The sequence below is a fragment of the Prionailurus viverrinus genome, chromosome E3, assembly GCF_022837055.1.
Source record: "Prionailurus viverrinus isolate Anna chromosome E3, UM_Priviv_1.0, whole genome shotgun sequence".
In the NCBI taxonomy this organism is placed as follows: Eukaryota; Metazoa; Chordata; class Mammalia; order Carnivora; family Felidae; genus Prionailurus; species Prionailurus viverrinus.
This window is the reverse complement of record NC_062576.1, coordinates 41,826,268-41,847,231: the sequence shown is the minus strand read 5'-3', so window position 1 is coordinate 41,847,231 and position 20,964 is coordinate 41,826,268. Positions and strand designations below refer to the sequence as shown.

The 20,964-nt window shown below is 43.9% G+C and overlaps 1 protein-coding gene across 4 annotated transcripts in view; it reads right to left on the bottom strand.

Annotated features, from left to right (window-relative positions):
• LUC7L (LUC7 like) overlaps positions 1-20,797 on the bottom strand; it is a 46,330-nt gene extending 25,533 nt beyond the window's left edge. The window contains exons 1-4 of one of the 4 annotated variants that reach the window (XM_047837704.1): positions 20,498-20,797; positions 11,483-11,708; positions 9,474-9,568; positions 3,049-3,147 (exon numbers count right to left, since the gene is read on the bottom strand). In XM_047837704.1, the coding sequence (XP_047693660.1) occupies positions 3,049-3,147; positions 9,474-9,568; positions 11,483-11,543 (255 nt within the window). In that variant the 5' untranslated portion in view covers positions 11,544-11,708; positions 20,498-20,797. Of the gene's footprint in view, positions 1-3,048; positions 3,148-9,473; positions 10,619-11,482; positions 11,709-20,497 lie in introns of those variants that run through there. The other 3 variants (XM_047837703.1, XM_047837705.1, XM_047837706.1) reach the window with 3 other exon arrangements.
• Between the last annotated feature and the right edge of the window lie 167 nt (positions 20,798-20,964).

The window sequence follows — 20,964 nt, the reverse complement described above, 5'->3', positions numbered from 1 at the left end:
GCGCCCCATCAAACATTTTAATTTGAGCCACCTGTAAAATCAAAAATTATTTTTAAGGAGTTGGGGGGAGGGGTAGTTTCCTTTTTCACTGAAAAATTCCTATGTGTGATAAATTTTCTCATAGCACAAAAAAGTCTCTTGACCCACTCTAGCCCTCCAAGCAAGTTACGAGTGTTCATAATCTCTAAAACACCTCTCTGCACATCTAAACATGTCAACAAGTGTACACCACCCTTCCCTGTTAAAAAAAAAAAAATACACACTATGGAGGGGTGCCTGGCTGGCTCGGTCAGTAGAGCATGCAACTCTTAATCTCAGGGTCATGAGTTCACGCCCCATATTAGGCACAGAGCTCACAAACAACTAAATACTGTATGCGATTTACAACAGCGTTTAAAAAAAAAAAAAAACCACACTATGGAAGCATCGTATCACACTTTGCTTATCCACTTAATCTACCTTGCAGATAAATTCACTTCAGTGATACAGTGAACTAACTCAATTCTCTTTTCACAGCTCTACTTCATTCCATCCTAAAGAGCAACTATGATTTAGCCAGTCCCTTATTGAGGAAGTCTACTTGGTTCCTGTTTTCTACAGTTACAAATGCTGTAGGAATATTCCAGAACAAATTTATCTTTGTACGTATGGGAAGTATTACCAGTGAGATATAATCTTAGAACTGGCCATCCTGGGATGTGCTTTCACATCTTCAGATGTTGAATTACCCACGAGGTGTATTATCAGGATTACTTAATTCTTCATCTCTTCAGTTCTGAATGAGGGAGAGCACCTACCACAGGATTAGATGCCCGCTAGGAAATGTCCTTTTCCATTCTTTACCCATTTTCTATTGAGCCACTAATACCATTCTAGTCAATTACGATGAATTTTAACATAGAACTAGCTTGTTGTCATCCACACTGCAAATATTCTATCCCAGCTTATTCTCACTGTATGTAAGGCAATTTTTTTTAGTAACCTCTACAACCAACGTGGGGCTGAAACTCATGACTCAGATCAGCAGTCAGATGCTCTTCCAAGTGAGCAGGCCAGGCACCTCACATATGGGTATTTTTGATACACTAAATTTTTACGTTTTTACACAAATGCACACATCTTTCTCTTATAGCTTCTAGACTTTATAGCACCGAGATGACAAAACAAAATCCATTTTGGGGGATCCTCCTGGGATGTACTGGTTGGTACATAGTTTACTGTTCGTTAAAAACAAATCCAGTTTCTCCATACTGGCGGAACACACCTCCTTCAAAATACACTACATGACTACGTGTTTCAGCCTGTTTCCAGTTCTTCTACTAATCTATTTCGTAGTTGTAAATTCATCAGGTCATTTAAAAAAATGCATGGACATTCTGATCTAGCAGAAATGCTGAGACTTATGATCCAGAAAACATTGCTGAAACTGAGATTTCAAACAGACACTGGTGTACATACCAGTTTCTGAAACCTGACATCCCAAGATAATGGCCTCTTCACATAAGCATTTGCAGTTTACTGAAGAATGAAACTCACAATACAGAAAAATTCCCTTTCTGAGCCTCTTCTGTTAGGTGAGCTGTTGCTAAAGGCATTTTTATTTTTAGTTAATTCCAAGATTCAACACTGAGAACACGCTGTGGCTAAAGAATGAATCCGAAAAAGAATTGTTGATTTTCATCACTTTAAAAGCTACTGGATTAAATAGAATTTACTCAAGTTATAATACATCCTTCAAAATGGCCTTTGGTGAGGAGGAAATGCCTTTCCTTGGGTTTTATTTTTCCCTGACTCCCTCACACCAAGTTCTGTCCCTTCCCAGTCTTCACTCAGAAACCATTCTGAATGGCATCAACGCCACCCCACCCTTTAGTTATTTAGAGACAGACAGTGTATGAGTGGGACAGGGGCAAAGATAAAGGGAGGCGCCAGTGCAAAGCCCAAAGCAGGGCTCGAACTCACAAAACTGTGAGATCATGACCCGAGCTGAAGCCAAGAGTTGGCTGCTCAACCGACTGAGCCCCTCAGAGGCCCCTACATCAAACCCCTTCATTGACCTCTAGTCATACTAGCGATGGATGATTAGAGAGAAGAAAAAACTTAAATAGAGTGACTCTAAATCCTGCATTCTCAATGGAGAAAGGGGTGAAAACGGCTTAAAGGATGAAAAAAAAATCTTAGATATCACAATGGTTTGTGGCCTGGAAATGACCACAGCACGTAAGCTAATATGCAGGGTATCTATGGTAACAAAATTTCATGGAGGGAAGGGACAGACAAATTAGGAATAAAGGTCTAAAAGGGCTCCTTTGGGAGGCAACATTTTTTTTTAAAGTTGCAAAGTTCCATTTTATTACCACCAATTGCAAAAATTTAACACTAAAGGGGTATAAACTGGTATCATGGCTTCATCAACAACAGAGTAACAATAAAAACAACATACAGAAAAAGGACATTACAGAACTATCCTGCAAGGATCAACACATGTATCCCCTACAAGCCAGCAATTTCCTTCCTCGGAATAGACCCTAGATAAATCCTAATACGTGTGCACCAAAAAGATATTCAAGAACATTCATAATACTGTTTGTAACAGCAAAAAAAACCTAGAATCAACCTGTCTGTGAATAATGAATGGAGTTTGGGGAATAGTCAAGCAGCAATGAAAATAAACCATATCCAACAAAATGGGTAAAAAGAGACATACTAAATGAAAAAATAAGATTACCAAGTATCTATATTACGAAACAATTTTTCTAAAGCTTAAAAACAGGCAAAAATATAATGTTCAAAGAATCATAATAATACGTAATAAAAAACACTTTGAAAAGGAAAGGATACATATGAAACGCACAACAGTGTCGGGGTGGCAGACATACAGGTAGAGACCAAATGATACTGGCCATGTTCTAACTCTAAGGGAGAGTGGTGGCATAGTAAGTATCTCTTCGATTATTTTGCTTCATAACTTACAAATCTCACGTTATTCTCATTAGTTGATATTTGGCTCTTCACAGTAGGGATGAATTAACACCAAAAAAAACTTACATCTAATTCAAAAAACAGGTCCCTTTCTTTACTTGCAATCTCATAGTCTGCTCGGAGGGCCAAGTCGTGGATTTTGGTACATTCTCCTAAATCCATGCGCTGTAAGAAAGAAACAAAAATTTACACATGAGCATCTACTCATTGTAGAAAGCACATGACCTGGTGTTTCAACTGTCACCAAAACAAACAATACCTCTTTGAATACTAAACTAGAATAAATAAATTAAGAAACCATACGTAGCCAAGAAGCCTTACTTTTCTTTCACCACGATTATGTGACACTTGTATGCATTTAAGTGTGAAGGTTTGTATCTCTTTCAAAGCCAGAAACAGAGTAACAATGAAAACCATATTAATTAGCTTTTGCTAGTTTTATTTTTGCATCAGTCATAGAAGAAACGTCTATTCAGTGAATATCAGCATGGGGGAGGGGAAGGTGGCAAGGAAAAGGCCAGAAAACAAGATGCCATCAATACAAATTTCTAGACATTCCTTCCTATAATCCTCACTACTCAAGATGATCAATGCTTCGGGTGCAGAGATAAGGAAAAGGCAAGAGCAGATAGCAATCAGGTTTTGGCAATTCTAACAGAACCTAACGCTTAGTTTTGTGTAGCTCTTTGTATACCAGAAGGCATAAAGCAGAATAGGCCAATTCAGAGCCAAAAGAATCCTCCAAACATTCTCCTAACCTAGTAAATGACCCTTGACATAACTGGGGACATAGATTGCGCCACAAAAGGCTCTTTTACTAAAACAAATGATTTGTGTTACCGGTAACATTAGCCTGACGTGACATGCTATCATGTGTTGTACACATATGTAAAACAAACAACAGGGCACACTCCTTAACTAAATTCGGAGTGTGGGACTCTGTGATGGCACCCTCCACCTCTGGCCATCACGAGAGCACAAGGAAAGTTTGTATGCTGAGGATCATGCTATCAAGTCAGACAGGGCAAGTTAACAAAAGCCAATACCACAATGAGGAGACATCTCTGAAATCCAAGCACTTGGGACAAAAGCACAGGTATACATAACTAGCAAACAAAGAATGATGGGAGTCCGGGACCTCCTGTAAGCTCAAACTACAACTATGTCCAAAATGAGTTCAAAACCTTCGTGGATTATAAAGTCCTTAACGTCTTAGGCAAATTAGGGAGTCTCGCGGTACCTAACTCTTGAACCGCAGTCTCACAGAAGGTGCGTGCCATGCTCACTAACGAAACGTCCTTTAGAATCAACAGTGAGAACCAACAGTGGGCTCCCTGGTGTAGAGCTTATCTTCATTTGATCTTCATTTTGATCATTTAAATGCTGATGACCTTTTTTCTCCTTCATTGTTATTATCGTGAAGTCATATGTAGCTCACGTATGTTGGTTCACAGGGGCATCTAGAGGCAGGGCAATAGTAGTTCTAGAAGCCAAAGTTGCAAATAGAATTGCTGTCCCTGTACTGCAGACAACTTTTGCTTCACTCACTCTTACGTATCAATCCGATTTTTTAAAATATAGTCTCCACAAGAGAAGGTAAGCACTATAGCTGCCAAATAACTGGCAAACACGAGGAATACTTAAAAGCTAATGCAAGTTCTGTATCTCAAAGAAAACCTACCATCAGAGGAAACACTAAAACCTGAAGTACTAAGCCTTCAGTACATGTAATGTAATATAATTTCAGGAATAGAATTTACTCATTCTACTTATGTAGAACACCCAGCGCTCATCCCAGTAAGTGCCCTCCTTAATGCACATTGGCCATTTCGCCCATCCCTCCAACCAACACCCCAGGCAGCAACCCAGTTTGTTCTCTGTATTTAAGAGTCTCTTATGGTTTGTCTCCCTCTCTGTCTGTTTTAATCTTTTTAAAAATTTTTTTTAATGTTTATTTATTTTTGAGAGAGAGAGAGAGAGAGAGAGAGAGAGAGAGAGAGAGAGAGAGAGAGAGAGAAAGACACAGAGTGTGAGCAAGGGAAGGGCACAGAGAGAGAGGGAGACACAGAATCCGAAGCAGGCTCCAAAGCAGAATCTGAAGCTGTCAGCACAGAGCCCGATGCCAGGCTCGAACCCACGAGCTCTGAGATCATGACCGGAGCCGAAGTCAAACACCCAACCGACTGAGCCACCCAGGCGCCCTCTCTCTGTTTTTATCTTATTTTTGTTTCCCCTCTCCTATGTTCATCTGTTTTCTTTCTTCAATTACACATAGGAACGAAACCATACAGTATTTGTCTCTGACTTATTTTGCTTAGCATAATACACTCTGGTTCCATCCACATTGTTGCAAATGGCAAGATCTCATTCTTTTTGATCATCCGATGACATTCCGTTGTATGTACACCACAGCTTCCTTATCCATTCATCAGTAGATGGACACTTCGGCTCTTTCCATATTTTGGCTATCGTCATTAGTGCCGCTATAAACATTGGGGTGCATGTGCCCCTTCGAATAAGCATTTTTGTATCCTGTGGATAAATACCTAGCAGTGCAATTGCTGGGTCGTAGGATTAAGTACTAAGCATCTTAAGTACAAATCAACCTCCATTCTAAAAATTTAAATTGTCACGGGGTGCGTGGGTGGCTCAGCTGGTTAAGCCTCTGACTTCCGCTCAGGTCACAATCTCACAGTTCATGAGTTCGAACCCCACAATGGGCTCTGCGTGAACAGTGCAGAGCCTACTTGGGATTCTCTCTTTCTTTCTCTCTCTCTCAAAAAATAAAAAATAATTTAAGAAAACAAAAATTTTAATTGTCAGGAAAATTTTGACATTTGTGAACCACACAGGAAGAAATTCACTGCTGTCTTCCTTTGGGTGAGAACTCTCAGGCAGCCACTGCTAATGCAAGCAGTGGACAGGGCTGGGTTCCATGGTTACTCCCTGTCTATATATTTTCAGCTTTGCCAAGGAGGGAACAAAGTACTGGCTAATTTCCCTGGCAGCTGAACACCAAGCAGAGCTGCAATGTCACATTAGGCCCTTCCAGAAGATTTCAAATGGCTGTTAAATCCAGCTTGTCAGATCTTTTTTACTGAACAAATATCTGTGTTCGCTACCTCCTAGTGGTCTCACACTGGGCAGGGAACTAAACACACAGGGCAGGGAACTAAAGGCTCTTTCCAGAACATGTGGAAAACAAGTTCTTCCACTGAAGCAAGTTACACTACCTTCCCTCCAGTTATCTTACTCTCCCAAACTTAACAACCAATACTGTATTTTCCCATTAAGCTGTTTTTTTCAAGTTTATTTATTTTGAGGTGCCTGGGTGGCTCAGTCAATTAAGCGTCAACTCTTGGTTTTCACTCAGGTCATAATCTCACGGTTTCATGGGGTCGAGCCCTGCGTTGGGCTCTGCGCTGGTGGCATGGAGCCTGCTTGGGATTCTCCCTCTCCCTCTCTGCCCCTCCCCCATTTGCACTGTCTCAACCTCTCTCAAAATAAATAAACTTAAAAATTGGAGGGATTGCTCTTGCTGCTTGGGATTGGAACAGAGGGAGAGAGGGAAAATTTATTTATTTTGAGAAAGAGAGCACGAGCAAGTGCACGCACACACTAGAGGGAGAGAGGGAAAAAGAGAATCCCAAGCAGGCTCCATACTGTCAGCACCAAGCCTGATGCGGGGTTTGAACTCATGAACTGTGAGATCATGACCTGAGCTGAGATCGAGTCAGACACTTAACTGATTGAGCCATCCAAGGGCCCAATAGCCTTAACAAAACTGTAACATCCATTCCACCTTGCCTCAGGCCTACTAATGACAGGAGATGGTTCTGAGCAACAACTTGGGCCTGGAGCAGCCCATGGAAGACTGAAGGTTATAACCACCTTCATTCAGCCACTCTAATTTTTTTTTTTACATGTTTTATTTTTGAGAGGGAGAGGATATGAGCGGAGAAGGTGCAAAGAGACAGAATCCCAAGCAGGCTTGGGAACTGTGAGATCAAGACCTGAACCAGAGTCGGATGCTTAACTGACTGAGCCACCCAGGCACCTCTAGCCACTATATTTTAAATAATCACATTCATTCCATTATAATTTGACACAAAACACAAACTCCTCAGAAGACCCATCATTCACCTCTACCCCTCACTTCCCACTCCGATACAGTCCACACCAGTGAGGCCCAACCTTTACAACCACTTTCATCCGATTTTCCAACCCTCATCCTAGTCGTCCCTCAGCAGCCCCTGACATTTGTTTATTTGCATTTTCACAGTACCATGGATTCTCCTGGGTTTTCTCCTCCTCCTTAGTCTGCTGCTTCTTAGACTCCCCTTGCAGAGCCGCCCTTGGCCAACTCCACCCAGGAGTGACCCTGCTCATTCCATGCCTTCTCATAACTCATCTGATTCGACAGTCTCTGCCTGCCTCTCCCCCTCACTCCCACCTCAGACACACCAGCAGCATTCCCACTGTCCTTCAGTTCCAACTTCCACCCAGAGCATTATAACCCCCAACTGTGCAGGTGTTCCTTCTCACCATTCAATGTCCGGAGAAGCCTTTCTTATCACTCTACCTAAAACCATCCATTATCCATTTAATGTCTGTCCTCTTCCTCCACTGGAATAAAGACCCTGTCTTACTGGTACCATTTCCCCAGTGCCTGGCACACAGCTGGTGTCCAATAAATACCTGGTGAGTTAATCTGTACCTACCACGATAAACACTTGTAAGAAACGTGCTCATTCTCACTATTTTTCTCACTGGCATTCAGGAACAATGCTACCCAGGGATCTGACCTCCCTGCTCAAAGTTACTCATGCACATCCATCCCCCTCTGCTCCTTCTGGCTTCTCCCACTAAGATCAGTCAACAACTCCAGGTTGTGATGCCCCCCCCCCCCCCAACAGGATTTTCCTTCAGCTGAACTACTTTTAACTACTGGAAACCATTAATCTACACTGACGGTACCCAAAACAATTAGCAGAAAAAGGTATCTCTACCCAGGTCAAACTACAGGTAAAACCTCAGATAACAAAAGCACAGGGTTTGACATTCATTTCTTCTCTGTTCTCTGAAGAGTGAGCTTGAGAATTTAATACATGAGTGGTTTTCCACAGGCTGCTCCCCCCACAAGTGTAATAACAAAAGTAATCATGAAGAAAATGTTCCCTAGTGGATGCACATTTGACCCTTAAAATGAAAAAATAATATAAAATGAGTACAGTTTTTATATTCCATAAAGTAGCTATGCAATCTAAAAATGGTGGTCGTCGGGGCGCCTGGGTGGCTCAGTCGGTTAAGCATCTGACTTCAGCCCAGGTCATGACCTCACAGTCTGTGAGTTCGAGCCCCGAGTCGGGCTCCGCACTGACAGCTCGGGAGCCTGGAGCCTGCTTCCGATTCTGTGTCTCCCTCTCTCCCCGCCCCTCCCATGCTCACACTCTGTCTCTGTCTCTCTCTCTCAAAAATAAACAAACATTAAAAAAAAATTGAAAAAAAATAATAGTAATAAAATAAAATAAATAAAAAATAAAAATGGTGGTCATCTTTATCGGACTCCTTTTCTGTAAGTAGCTGAATCACGGCAGGTAATTGTCCACTCTTTAGTCTTTTTCGATCCTATCTGACTCTGAAGAAACATACATTCCGTAACACTAGCATTTATTTGTTTGGGTTGTCTCAAGTGCACATAAAACTTTAGGGTTTATATTCACTGGAGCATGCACTGATTTCTTGAGAGGGTAGCATAACACAAGCCTAAAACTCATATTCAAACAAAACGCTAAAACCTCAGTGTTAAACCAACTGATTTTTTAAAAATCTAAAAATTTGGGGGGTACCTGGGTGGCTCAGGGGGTTAAGTATCCTGCTCTTGATTTCAGCTCAGGTCATGATCTCAGCGGTTTGTGAGTTCAAGACCCACATCGGGCTCTTTGCTGACATCACAGAGCCTGCTTGGGATTCTGTCTCTCTCCCTCTCTCTCTCTGCCCCTTCCCCACTTGCTATCTCTCAAAAAAACAAAACAACAACAACAACAACAACAACAACAAAAAACAAAAAACAACACACACACACACACACACCTAAAAACTTGGGGGAAGAAATGTACCTTGTTGTACCAAAAATTTACCAGATGTCTGATGTGAAAACAAACCAACCCAGAATTTTCCAAGTATAGGCTGACCTGAAGCATACTTTCAGGTTTGGCCAAATGACACTAGTCACAGTACTTAGTTATGAATATCTCCATATAAATGATTGTATGAAAATCTGCTAACTTACAAAATGAACTTTATAGCAATAACATATGTCTCATAACATCAAATGTCACCAAACTAATGCCACGAGTCTATCATTTGAAGGACAATAGATGATTTCTGCCTGGTAAAGGAAAAGAGAATTCAAGCTGTAAGCCCTTCGCTGCCTGCACAGCCCTCATCTGAGTGTTTGATGATATTCTCCCAAACCCAAATACACCTACCGTCCCAGCCAGGATATCATGGGGGCAGCAGTCCAGAAGGTGACTCTTGCAGACACGGTCATCTGTAAACTTGACCCTCTGTCTGGTTTCGTCTCCTGAAATTCATTTGTGGTTTTAAATAAGACAATATTATCACGTTAAACACAAAAGCATATCTGGTACAACAATTCACCTGGATGATTGGCAGACTACCAAATATAATGAAAAGCTGATCTAGAGATAATTTACAACTGGAGCGGAATACAGATGTTTTTTGATGCTGAATGTATCATGAAGAATCACACTTAATGAGATCTGACTCCATCATTGTGCCAAAGAAGTCAAGGAATCTGAAGTAAGAGACTGAGCACCAAAAGGCCATTAACCCCGCACATACATGTGGGGAATGATACCAAAACCCATGCTACTCAGAGGGCCATGAATCACCACATATGACTTATAGCTGGTAGTTTCTCCACCAACAGAAGCTACATATTAGTCTTATCGTTTTGCTATGGACAAATGCATAGGCAGTATTTTGCCCAAAGTCACATGAAGGAGAAAGCTTTCAAACTCTACCACTGACTGATAAATAACCTAGACCTAGTCTTCCTATGCCCCGTCACCCCCACCCTTAAAAAAGAGAGTTGGCACCTGGGAGTCACTTTTAACAAGACAATACCGAAAAAAAAAAAAAAAAAAAAAGGAACTAGGTTAGTCAATACACACTGTGAGTTCCAACACATACTGTACCCATCTGCATTCTTCAAGACCTCAGCTGCAGAATTTTATGCCCGCTGTTGAAAAGTTTTAAAGGAAAAGTTTTCTTGCCCAACCTGCAGTAAGGAAGTCAGGGGAATGATACATAAAAGTAAAGGCAAAGTGGAATGTGACAAATTTTAAAGCTAATCTGTGTATCCACAGAGCTGTGTAATACTAAAGGAGGAATATATTTTAGGATTTGCAAGCATCCAGGATTAATGTTGTGTCTTTTTATTGAAAATGTTTTCTTTCTAAACTACACTTTTAAAGTTATTTGTGAAAAAAAGCAAACACTTTTTTGTTATAACAGCTTAGAAATTGGTTGTGACTCACGGCTCGATGAACATGAGGCTTTTCTGCAACTCCCTTGCAGATTGATGTAGGCAGGCAAAGATACACTGAACCTTTATAAATAAAATAGAGGGGCCACAATTGTTCAGTTTGTATGAAATAAAAATATGGGAAGCAATTCAAAAGCAACTCAATATACAAAGAAAGCTAAAAGAGCACTTATTCACCTATGAAATAAAGTGCAAAGAATCTGCACAGCCCTGCGAATGTGTCCATGTGAACTTACAACTTCATTACTTCAGTAGAAAAGAAAACACAAACCACAGCAGGTATACACCTTTGCGAGGTGCAACCCCTTTCTCCTGAAGACAACCATCATGATCTTTCACTCCTCCCTACGACAATCATTGCAAGACCTACCTAACGACTGCCAAGCGCTGGCTGAACAGAGGCTCTCCTGTGTGACTAGGGGGAAAGGGGGCTGGAAAAGCACTCGGCAGGAACCCACGTTAGAAAAGCTCAATTCACAGCTCCCCTTGGTACAGAAGAGGAACGGCGGGGGTTTCAAGGCCCATCCGGCTCGCTCGGGTGTATGTAGCTTCTTCCCCGAGGAGCCTCGGAGGAGCTCCACCACCCGGCTGTCAGCGACCTGGAGCCCACGCTGGCGCCAGCCCTCCGCCGACTCCCCGGTTCGCGGCGCGGGGCCGCGGGAGCGGGAAGGAGTCGCGCGGCGCCGGCCAGGGAGAAAGTCGCAACCGCAAATGGGGAGGGGACCCATCGCCAGCCAGGGAAGGCCCGGCCGCGGCCGCCTCCAAGGCGAACCGGCTCAGACAAAGGCCCGGCGCCGGCGGTCGGCGCGCGGGGGAGGGAAGGGTGCCCGGCGCAGGCGCAGACGGTCGCGGCCCCCGCCTCAGGCCGCCCGGCGGCCTCGCCTCACTCCTGCCCAGCCCCTCGCCAGGCCTGTCGCCCGGACTCACCGTCCCGGGCCGTGCCCATGAGCTGGTCCAGCAGGGCCCGCATCTGCGCCTGGGCGGACATGATGGCCGGCGAGGGCGGCAGGGATGGCCGCGACGACTCCTCTCAGCGCACGGGCAGCGGTGGCGGCAGCGGCGACGAACGCTGGTCGCGTCGGCCTCGAGCCCACTTAGCTCCTTCCCGCCGCGGGGGACGCCGGGAGGAAGTGCGTCAGTGCCGGTGTTGAGCCTGCTGGGAAATGTAGTTTCTAAGGCGGGATAAGGAAGGAAACTCCGCCCCGTAAGAGACAGGTGGGAGGGGTCCAAACAAGTTGCCCAAAAGGGGAAGCCAAAAAAGTCCCCACCCTGATTTTATTCTAGGGCCCAAGACCTATATGTTCTACTGGGACTAAACTGCAATAAAATAATATGAATATGGACAATACAAAACGAAAAAATACATCTTATGTGTTTTCTTGCTGGCGATGAAACCCTTTTACTCCCAGACTCCAGTTTTTCTCTACTGTGAAATGGGGATTCTAATGGTGCCTGTCCTATGACTTGTGAGAGTTAAGTCAAGCCTGGTATTAAATGTTAGATTCTGTGATTACAATTTTATGGCAGTCTATCTGTGAGGTCAGTCGGCCATCCACCAAGGCTATTCTATTCTAGCTCCAGCCACACCAGAGATTGGCCATGAGGTACTATTCCTTGAGTAGAACAGCCAGTCACATGAAGGTAGGTTGATTACATTGGATCCTTTTTACTCTAGGCGGACAGTGATTCATCCCTATGGAACTGTCAACTTACACAGATACGTGTTTGTTTTAACAGACAACAGTGCCTCTACACTAGCACACACATCCAAAAGCTTGCAGAATGCCTGATTCATTGACATGGGATCCTGCACAACACTGCCTCATATCAAGAAATATGTTTCATGGTAAAGCAGATCAGGTATTTATTTCTGTATAGCAAGCCACTTAAAAAACTTAGTGGTGGGGGCGCCTGGGTGGCGCAGTCGGTTAAGCGTCCGACTTCAGCCAGGTCACGATCTCGCGGTCCGTGAGTTCGAGCCCCGCGTCAGGCTCTGGGCTGATGGCTCAGAGCCTGGAGCCTGCTTCCAATTCTGTGTCTCCCTCTCTCTCTGCCCCTCCCCCGTTCATGCTCTCTCTCTGTCCCAAAAATAAATAAACGTTGAAAAAAAAAAAAAACCTTAAAATAAAAACTTAGTGGTGTAAAAGAGATGATTTATTATTTCTCATCATTCTGTGGAATTCAGGCAGGGCTTAGCTGGGCCTAGGTTCTACTACTCTAGGTGGTGTTGGCCGAATTCACAAAATTGCTTGTATGGAACTGGGCTAAGGTCCAAAGCTTCATTGATATGTCTGGTTCCTCTGTAATGCTCCACATGGCCTCTCTCTCTGTACAGAGATCACGTCACTCAAAAGTCTAGCACAAGCTGCTTTATAGTATGGCAGATGGGAAACAAAAAAGCGAACATGTAAAAATTGAAAAAACACTGCCTGTATAAAATGATAATGATAATATTAGTTTGTGGGATTTAGCAAAAGAGTAATAGGGGCACCTGGCTGGCTCAGTCAGTGGAGCATGCAACTCTTGAACTTGCAGTTATGAATTCGAGCCCCACATCAGTGTAGGGATTACTTAAAAATAAAACCTTGGGGTGCCTGCATGGCTCAGCCCAGTAAGTGTCCCAACGCTTGATTTCAGCTTGGGTCCTGATCCAAGGGTCCTGGGATCGAGTCCCATGTCAGGCTCTGGGCTGAGCAGGAGCTTGCTTACGATTCTCTCTCGGGGCACCTGGGTGGCTCAGGTGGTTAGGCCTCCATCTCTTGATTTCAGCTCGTGTCATGACCTCACGGTTTGTGAGTTCAAGCCTCGTGCTGGTCTCTGTACTGGCAGCATGGAGCCTGCTTGAGATTCTCCCTCTTTCTCTGTCCCCCCCCCCCCCACTCACACTCTCTCTGTCTCTCCCAAAATATATACACTTAAAACAAAAAGATTCCTTCTCTAAAAAAATTAAAATAACTAAATCTTTAAAAATAAATATTTATTTAAAAAATGTTGTAATGTTTATTTATTTTTGAGAGGGAGAGAAGAGAGAGCTCAAGCAGGGGAGGGGCAAAGAGAGAAGGAGACACAGAATCTGAAGCAGGCTCCAGGCTCTGAGTTGACAGCACAGAGCCTGATGGGGGGGCTTGAACCCAAGAACCAGGAGATTATGACCTGAGCCCAAGTCAGAAGCTTAACCAACTGAGCCACCCAGGTACCCCTCCAACTCTTGGCTTCGACTCGGGTCATGATCTCAGCGTTCGTGGGATCAAGGCCCCCAGTTCGGCTCTCTCTCTGCCTCGCTCCCATGTATGCACACACTGTCTCTCTCTCTCCAAATAAATAAATAAACTTAAAAAAATTGTTTAAATTTAGATTTGGTTAAATTAAATATTCATTGTAAAATTTCAAGGATAATCACTTTAAAAATATAAGTGGATTATAAAAATTGCAGGCAGGTAGATGGGAAAAAATGGAACAAGAACATTAACAAAGTTAATCAACCTGAAGCATGCAAGAGGTATTGAAAAGTGAGACAAATAAAAATTAAAAATGAGGGACGCCTGGGTGGCTCAGTCAGTTAAGCGCCCAATTTCAGCCCAGGTCATAATCTCACTGTTCCTGAGTGTGTGCCCGGCATTGGACTCTCCGCTGTCACCACAGAGCCTGCTTCACATCCTTTGTCTCCCTCTCTCTGCCCCTCCCCACCCCTGCAGGCACCATCTCTTGTCTCCCTTTCGAAAATAAGAAAGAAAAAAATTAAAAATGAAATGGCTAGGGGTGTCTGGCTGGCTCCGTTGGTAGAGTATGGGAGTCTTGATCTCAGGGTTGTAAATTCAATCCCTATGTTGGATGTACAGATTACTTACGAATAAAATCTCAAAAAAATCTTCCTTAAAAAAGGTAGTAAGGGCACCTGCATGGCTCAGTTGGTTGAGTGCCCAACCGTTGACTTCGGCTTCGGTCATGATCCCAGGGTTTGGAATCAATCAATACCCTGTTGGGCTCAGTGCTGAGCATGAAGCCTGCTTGAGATTCTCTCTCTCCCCCCTCCCTCTCTCCCCCTCAGCCCCTCTCTACCACTTGCTTTCTCTTTCTCTAAAATAATAATAATGATAATAATAACAATAATAAGGCTAAATGCAAATTGGCAGCCTGGATTAGATCCTTGAACAGAGAAGGGACAGTAGTGGGGTGCCTAGGCGGCTCAGTTGGCTAAGTGTTCAACTTCGGCTCAGGTCATGACCTTGTGGCTTGTGGGTTCAAGCCCATGTTAGGCTCTGTGCTGACAGCTCGGAGCCTGGAGCCTGCTTCAGATTCTGTGCCTCCCTCTCTATCTGCTCCCTCCTTGCTCATACCCTGCCTGTCTCTGTGAACAATAAATAAACATGAAAAAAAAGGGGGGGACAGTAGTGGCAAAACTGGTGAAACTGAATAAAGTCTGTGATTTAGTTCATCATGAAGTACTAATATTAATTTCTTAGTTTTGACAAATGTACCATAGTTATGGAAGCTGTTAATCTTAGCGGAAACTGACTGAAAGGTATACAGGAACTCTTTTATTGTCTTTGCAAGTTTTCTGTCAAATTATTCCAAAATATAAAGTTTATTTAAGAAGCAGTATGGTGGGGCACCTGAGTGGCTCACTTGGTTGTGTGTCCAGCTCTTGGTTTTGGCTCACATCATGATCTCACGGTTTTGCAATTTCAAGCCCCATGTCGGGCTCTGTGCTGAGAGTCTGCTTGGGACTCTCCCTCTCTTTCTGCCCTTCCCCCTCTCAAGGTCTGTCTCTCACAAAATAAATAAATAAAGGTAAAAAAAGAAAAAGGCAATACAGTATAGGGTGTCTGGCTGGCTCAGTGAGTACAGCATGTGACTCTTGATCTCAGGGTCCTGAGTTCAAGCCCCTCAAGCCCCACATTGGGCTCGGATAAATGTAAATAAATAAATAAACAAACAAATAAATAAAAATAGCTAAATAAAAATAAGAAGTAGAGGCGCACCTGGATAGTATAGTTAACTGTCTGACTGTTGATCTCAGCTCAAGCCTTGATCATAAGTTCAAGCCCTATGTTGGGCTCTGTGCTCGGCGTAGAGCCCACTTATAAAATAAAAAACGCACAAACCTCGAGATCATGACCTGAGCAGAAGTTGGACTTTTAACCAAGTGAGCCACTCAGGCATCCCTAAGCTTTTTTTTTTTTAATGTTTATTTATTTATTTTGAAAGGGAAAGAGAGAGAGCACGCGCGCCCACACGTATGAGTGGGGGTAGGGCAGAGAGAGAGAGTCTCCAGAAGGCTCTGCAATATCAGATATCATGAGTCAGATGATTAACCAACTGACCCACTCAGGCACCTCTAAAGGGAATACTTTCGGGGCGCCTGGGTGGCGCAGTCGGTTGAGCGTCCGACTTCAGCCAGGTCACGATCTCGCGGTCCGTGAGTTCGAGCCCCGCGTCGGGCTCTGGGCTGATGGCTCGGAGCCTGGAGCCTGTTTCCGATTCTGTGTCTCCCTCTCTCTCTGCCCTTCCCCAGTTCATGCTCTGTCTCTCTCTGTCCCAAAAATAAATAAATGTTAAAAAAAAAAAAAAAAAAAAAAAAGCTTTAAAGGGAATACTTTCAATTCCTGCCTATTTTTGCTCCTGTAGGATTTTTTGGTAGTTATTTTAACAAGCTAGCAATGTTACCTCCTATTCTTTTTTTTTTTTTTTGAGAAAGAGACAGAATGTGAGTTGGGAGGGATAGAGAGGGAGACACAATCCGAATCAGGCTCCAGGCTCTGAGCTGTCAGCACAGAGCCCCACATGGGGCTTGAACTTGTGAGCCAGGAGATCATGACCTGAGCTGAAGTCGGACGCTTAACTGACTGATCCACCCAGGTGCCTGTTTCCTTGTATTCATAATCTCCTAAAACTTTTTACATCAATGTGCATTGAATTTTATTGACTGATTTTTCAGCATATCTTGAGATGGTTTTGTTTTTTTCCTTTAAGCTTTTAATGTAGTAAATGCCATGAACTTTCTAATGATAAATGGTCTTTATATTCCTGGAATAAAACAATTTGCTCATGGCTTGTTTCCTTTGTGCATATTGCTAGATTCCATTTGCTGATATTGTTTGGGATGTTTGCCTCTGTGTTTATAATTGGATTATAAGGTCACTTTATTTTACTAATCTCTTCTAGTTTTGATATCAAGGTTAAATTGACCTCAAATTTAATCTTTCCCTATTTTTTGGATGTTTGTATAACATTGGAATGATCTGTTTCTTTAAAAGTTGGTACAATTCACCAGTAAAACTATGTGGGCCTGATGTATTCTTTGAGGAAGAAATTTAAAGTAAGATTTATCGTGGTGCCTGGATGGCTCAGTCGGTTGAGTGTCCAACTTTTGATTTCAGTTCAGGTCATGATCCCAGGGTCATGGGATTGAGCCTTCAGTCAAGGCTTGGCTCAGAGCCTGCTTAAGATTCTCTTTCTCTCCTTCTGCCCCTACTCCTGTGAGCATGCACATGTTTTCTCTCTCAAATAAAATAATCAATTAAAGTAAGATTTATGATGATCTTAAAGCTGGTGCATAAAAAATTAGCTTGGAGCGCCTGGGTGGCTCAGTCAGTGAAGCGTTGTACTTTTGATTTTGGTCAGGTCATCATCTCACGGTTCACGTGATCAAGGCCCGGGTCAGGCTCTGAGCTGGTACTTAAGAGTGTGCTTCGGATCCTCTCTCTCAAAATTAATAAACTTAAAAAAGTATTCCCTTTAAAACTAGAAACAACGATGCCCACAATTGCTTCTATTTCACAGTCAGCTCGGAAGAGCAAGAAAAAGAAATTAGAGACACAAGAATTGAGGAGGAAAAAACAAAATCGTCTTTTTTCAGACGATGGTTATGTTGATAGAGAACTCAAAAGAATCCACCAAAAGACGTTAAAAATGAATTTAACATGGTTGCTGGTTAAAAAACAATGTATGGAGGGGCGCCTGGGTGGCGCAGTTGGTGAAGGTCCGACTTTGGCTCAGGCAATGACCTCACAATTCGTGAGTTCCAGCACTGTGTGGGGCTCTGCACGGACAGCTCAGAGCCTGGAACCTGCTTCAGGTTCTGTGTCTCCCTCTCCCTTTGCCCCTCCTCCACTTATGTGTACACACTCTTTCTCTCTCTCTCTCAAAAATAAACATTTAAACATTTAAATAAACATTATTTAAATAAACACTTAAGTAAATAAATACACAAACCAATGTATGGACCCAATGTGGGGTCTCCTGATCAGACGGGGCCACCACAAGTGGGGCATCCCAATAAGGTAGGGGCCGGTAGCACAGGCAGTGAAAGAATTCACCCAAGGGGCCCCTGCGTGACTCTGTAGGTTAAGGGTCTGACTCTCGATCTCAGCTCAGGTCATGATATCATGATCATGAGATGGAGCCCCGAGTCAGGCACCACACTGGGCCTGGAGCCTGCGTGAGATTCTCTCTCTCCTTCTCCCCCTGCCCCTTGCACACGCCCTTTCTATGTCTCAAAAAAATAAAAGATTCACCCAAAGCAGAACAAAAGAGATAGAAGTTTATTGAATTTGTTGAATACACCACAAGGGAGCAACAGGTGGGACAGCAGAGGAGAGACTGTCTTCAAGGGAGGTGGTGGAGGCCACAGGTGGAGTGAGAGTATGGGAATGTGTGGAATTTTCCCTTTTTGGGTAATCTTAGGAACTGTGCCTGGTTGTTATTGGTCAGTTAGGGCCTAAGGCAATTTCAAGGTGGGTTGCATTATTAACAAGACTGTTTGCATGGTCTGTTTGCAATCAACTTGGTGGTGGTCGCAGTGGGCCCTTTCACCTTGATCAAGTTTCCACTGCTCAAGCCTGTTGACTAAAAGCATCCTCTACAGAAAGGTATACACTATTTCCATGTGACAACTACAATGAAAAACATTATTTTTTTAAAGACATCATTTTCTTCTTTTTTTTTTTTAAGATTTTAAGTAATCACTACACCCAACATGAGGCCTGAACTCAAAACCCTGAAATCCAGAGTCCCATGCTCTACTTGTGACCGAGTCAGCCAAGTGCCCCTAAAGACACCATTTTCAATAGTACTGAGAACCACAAAATGCCTACGAGTAAATCTAACAAAAGATTCAAAAGACTTGTATGCTGGAAATAAAATATCTTACTGGAAGGCATCACAGAGAGCTTAAATTAAGTGGATGGTCAGTCTGTGCTCTTGCTTAAAAATACACTATCTAGGGGTGCTCGGGGTGGCTCGGTCGGTTGAGGATCCGACTTCGGCTCAGGTCATGATCTTGAGGTTCATGAGTTTGAGCCCTACACTGGGCTCTGTGCTGACAGCATGGAGCCTGCTTTGGATCCTCTGTTCCCCTCTCTCTTTGCTTCCTCTGCTCGCACTCTCTGTCTCAAAAACAAATAAACATTAAAAAAAAAAAAAAAACCCTAGGGGCGCCTGGGTGGCGCAGTCGGTTAAGCGTCCGACTTCAGCCAGGTCACGATCTCACGGTCCGTGAGTTCGAGCCCCGCGTCAGGCTCTGGGCTGATGGCTCAGAGCCTGGAGCCTGTTTCCGATTCTGTGTCTCCCTCTCTCTCTGCCCCTCCCCCGTTCATGCTCTGTCTCTCTCTGTCCCAAAAATAAATAAAAACGTTGAAAAAAAAAATCCCCCCAAAAAACATATTAAAAAAAAAAAAAAAGACGAAAACAAAAAACAAACCCTGTGGAGTTATTTTGTTAAACTTGCCTGATTGTAAAATTTTCCTCAAGAATGGCTAAAGCTCGTTAACATAAGAAAAAGGTGGAGGTATCTGTCCAACTAAATATCACGAGTTATTATAAGGACACTGTAACTGAAATTGTATAACTGAGATTCTCTTTAGCACAAAGATGGAGAGAACACTAACAGAGTAAAGGTCCCAGAAAGAAGCTATGGGGAAACTCCCTCGAGTTCCCAGTGCTCCTGTAAAAAGCCCTGGTCTCCTTAGACCCTTCACCTACATGAGAATTGAGAATTCGATCTGCAAGCATTTACTTGTCCAGTTAATTACTCTGCTCCAGAAGTATAACTTCCTGTATCTCTCTGAGAGAGCCAAGTGGCTAAACCTTGGATTAGGTGCCTAGGTACTGGGGGGAACAGAGTGTCCTCTTTCCAGTTATTTACATTTCAAGGAATGAGAACCAGGAACTTGGAGACAGCTCCAGGTCCTAAAAGTCTAGACAAGAGACAGTAGGGCTCTCTGGCCCCTGGAGAAACTCATTTACATGGATTTACAAGGACTGGAGGAGGGAGGAGACCCCTTTCTAGAGGGGAGGAGGGCATCTACCTCTTCCCCTTAATAAAAGCAGAAGAGTTACTTTTCCTCATCCCTCACCTATGTTGCAGGGCCACTCCTGTAAGAAAAAATTCCATTGGTTATCCTTGTATTTCCCTGGGGGGGTAAGGCTTGGAAGGAGGAGGTGTGAGGGACTCAACATGCTTATTATTACAAGGGGGTAAGTAGTAAGAAATCTTATCTGATCCAGAACACCTCCTGTGAGCATTAGGATGAAATTAATTAATAAAGACACTCGTGCATATCCAGATTTTTAAAAAATATGGCCGGTGCCTCTGCACATTGCTGGGGAAAAGAGACACTAACTCAATAAATGTCACTAGAACTCCAAGTTATCCAAATGATGAAGAAAATGAAATTACCTCCTTACACCACACTAAATCTATTCTAAATCGAGTTTAAAACTTAAATGTTAAAATGAATACTTTAAAACCATTAGAAAAAACGGGGAGACTTATTGGGGGTAGGGAAGGGCTCCTTAAACAAGGCACAAAAAGCACTAATCATAAAAGATTGACACATTTTTCTATATTAAAATAGAAACTTGTGGCCACCAAAGGCACCATAAACACCAAGACGCCAACGGCGACATTCACCACGCGCATCAAGGGCGGAGGCTTCTTACCCTAAACCCAGCGCAACGAAACCACAGAGGAAGCCGCACAAAAAGTGCAGCAACGGCAAGAGCAGGCGCTGCAGGGGAAACGTCGTGGCCAGCAGAACGTGTGCACAGATACTCAAACCCGACGAGGCAGAATAAAGCCACGGGAGGTCCCACCTCAAAGCCAGGGACCCACGAGGCCCGCGCGGCCGCGGCGCCCGACCCCCACGCGAGCCGGCTCCACGCGCGGCCCCAGGCCCACTCGACTCGGCCGGGCCGCGGCCATGACCCGTTGCTCCTCCACAGCGGCCCGCCGCAGCGTCGGAAGCCGGTCGACGCACTTCCGCCTCCGCTCCGGCCGGCCGGCCGGAAGTGACGTCAGGGGGCGGGACTGAGGAGTGCGCCAGCAGGTGAGTGAGCGCGGCCTCGTCCTCCTCGCGCGTGCGCGCGGTGGGGCTCGCGCGGGGCCCCGCCTCTTCGCTGGCGATCGC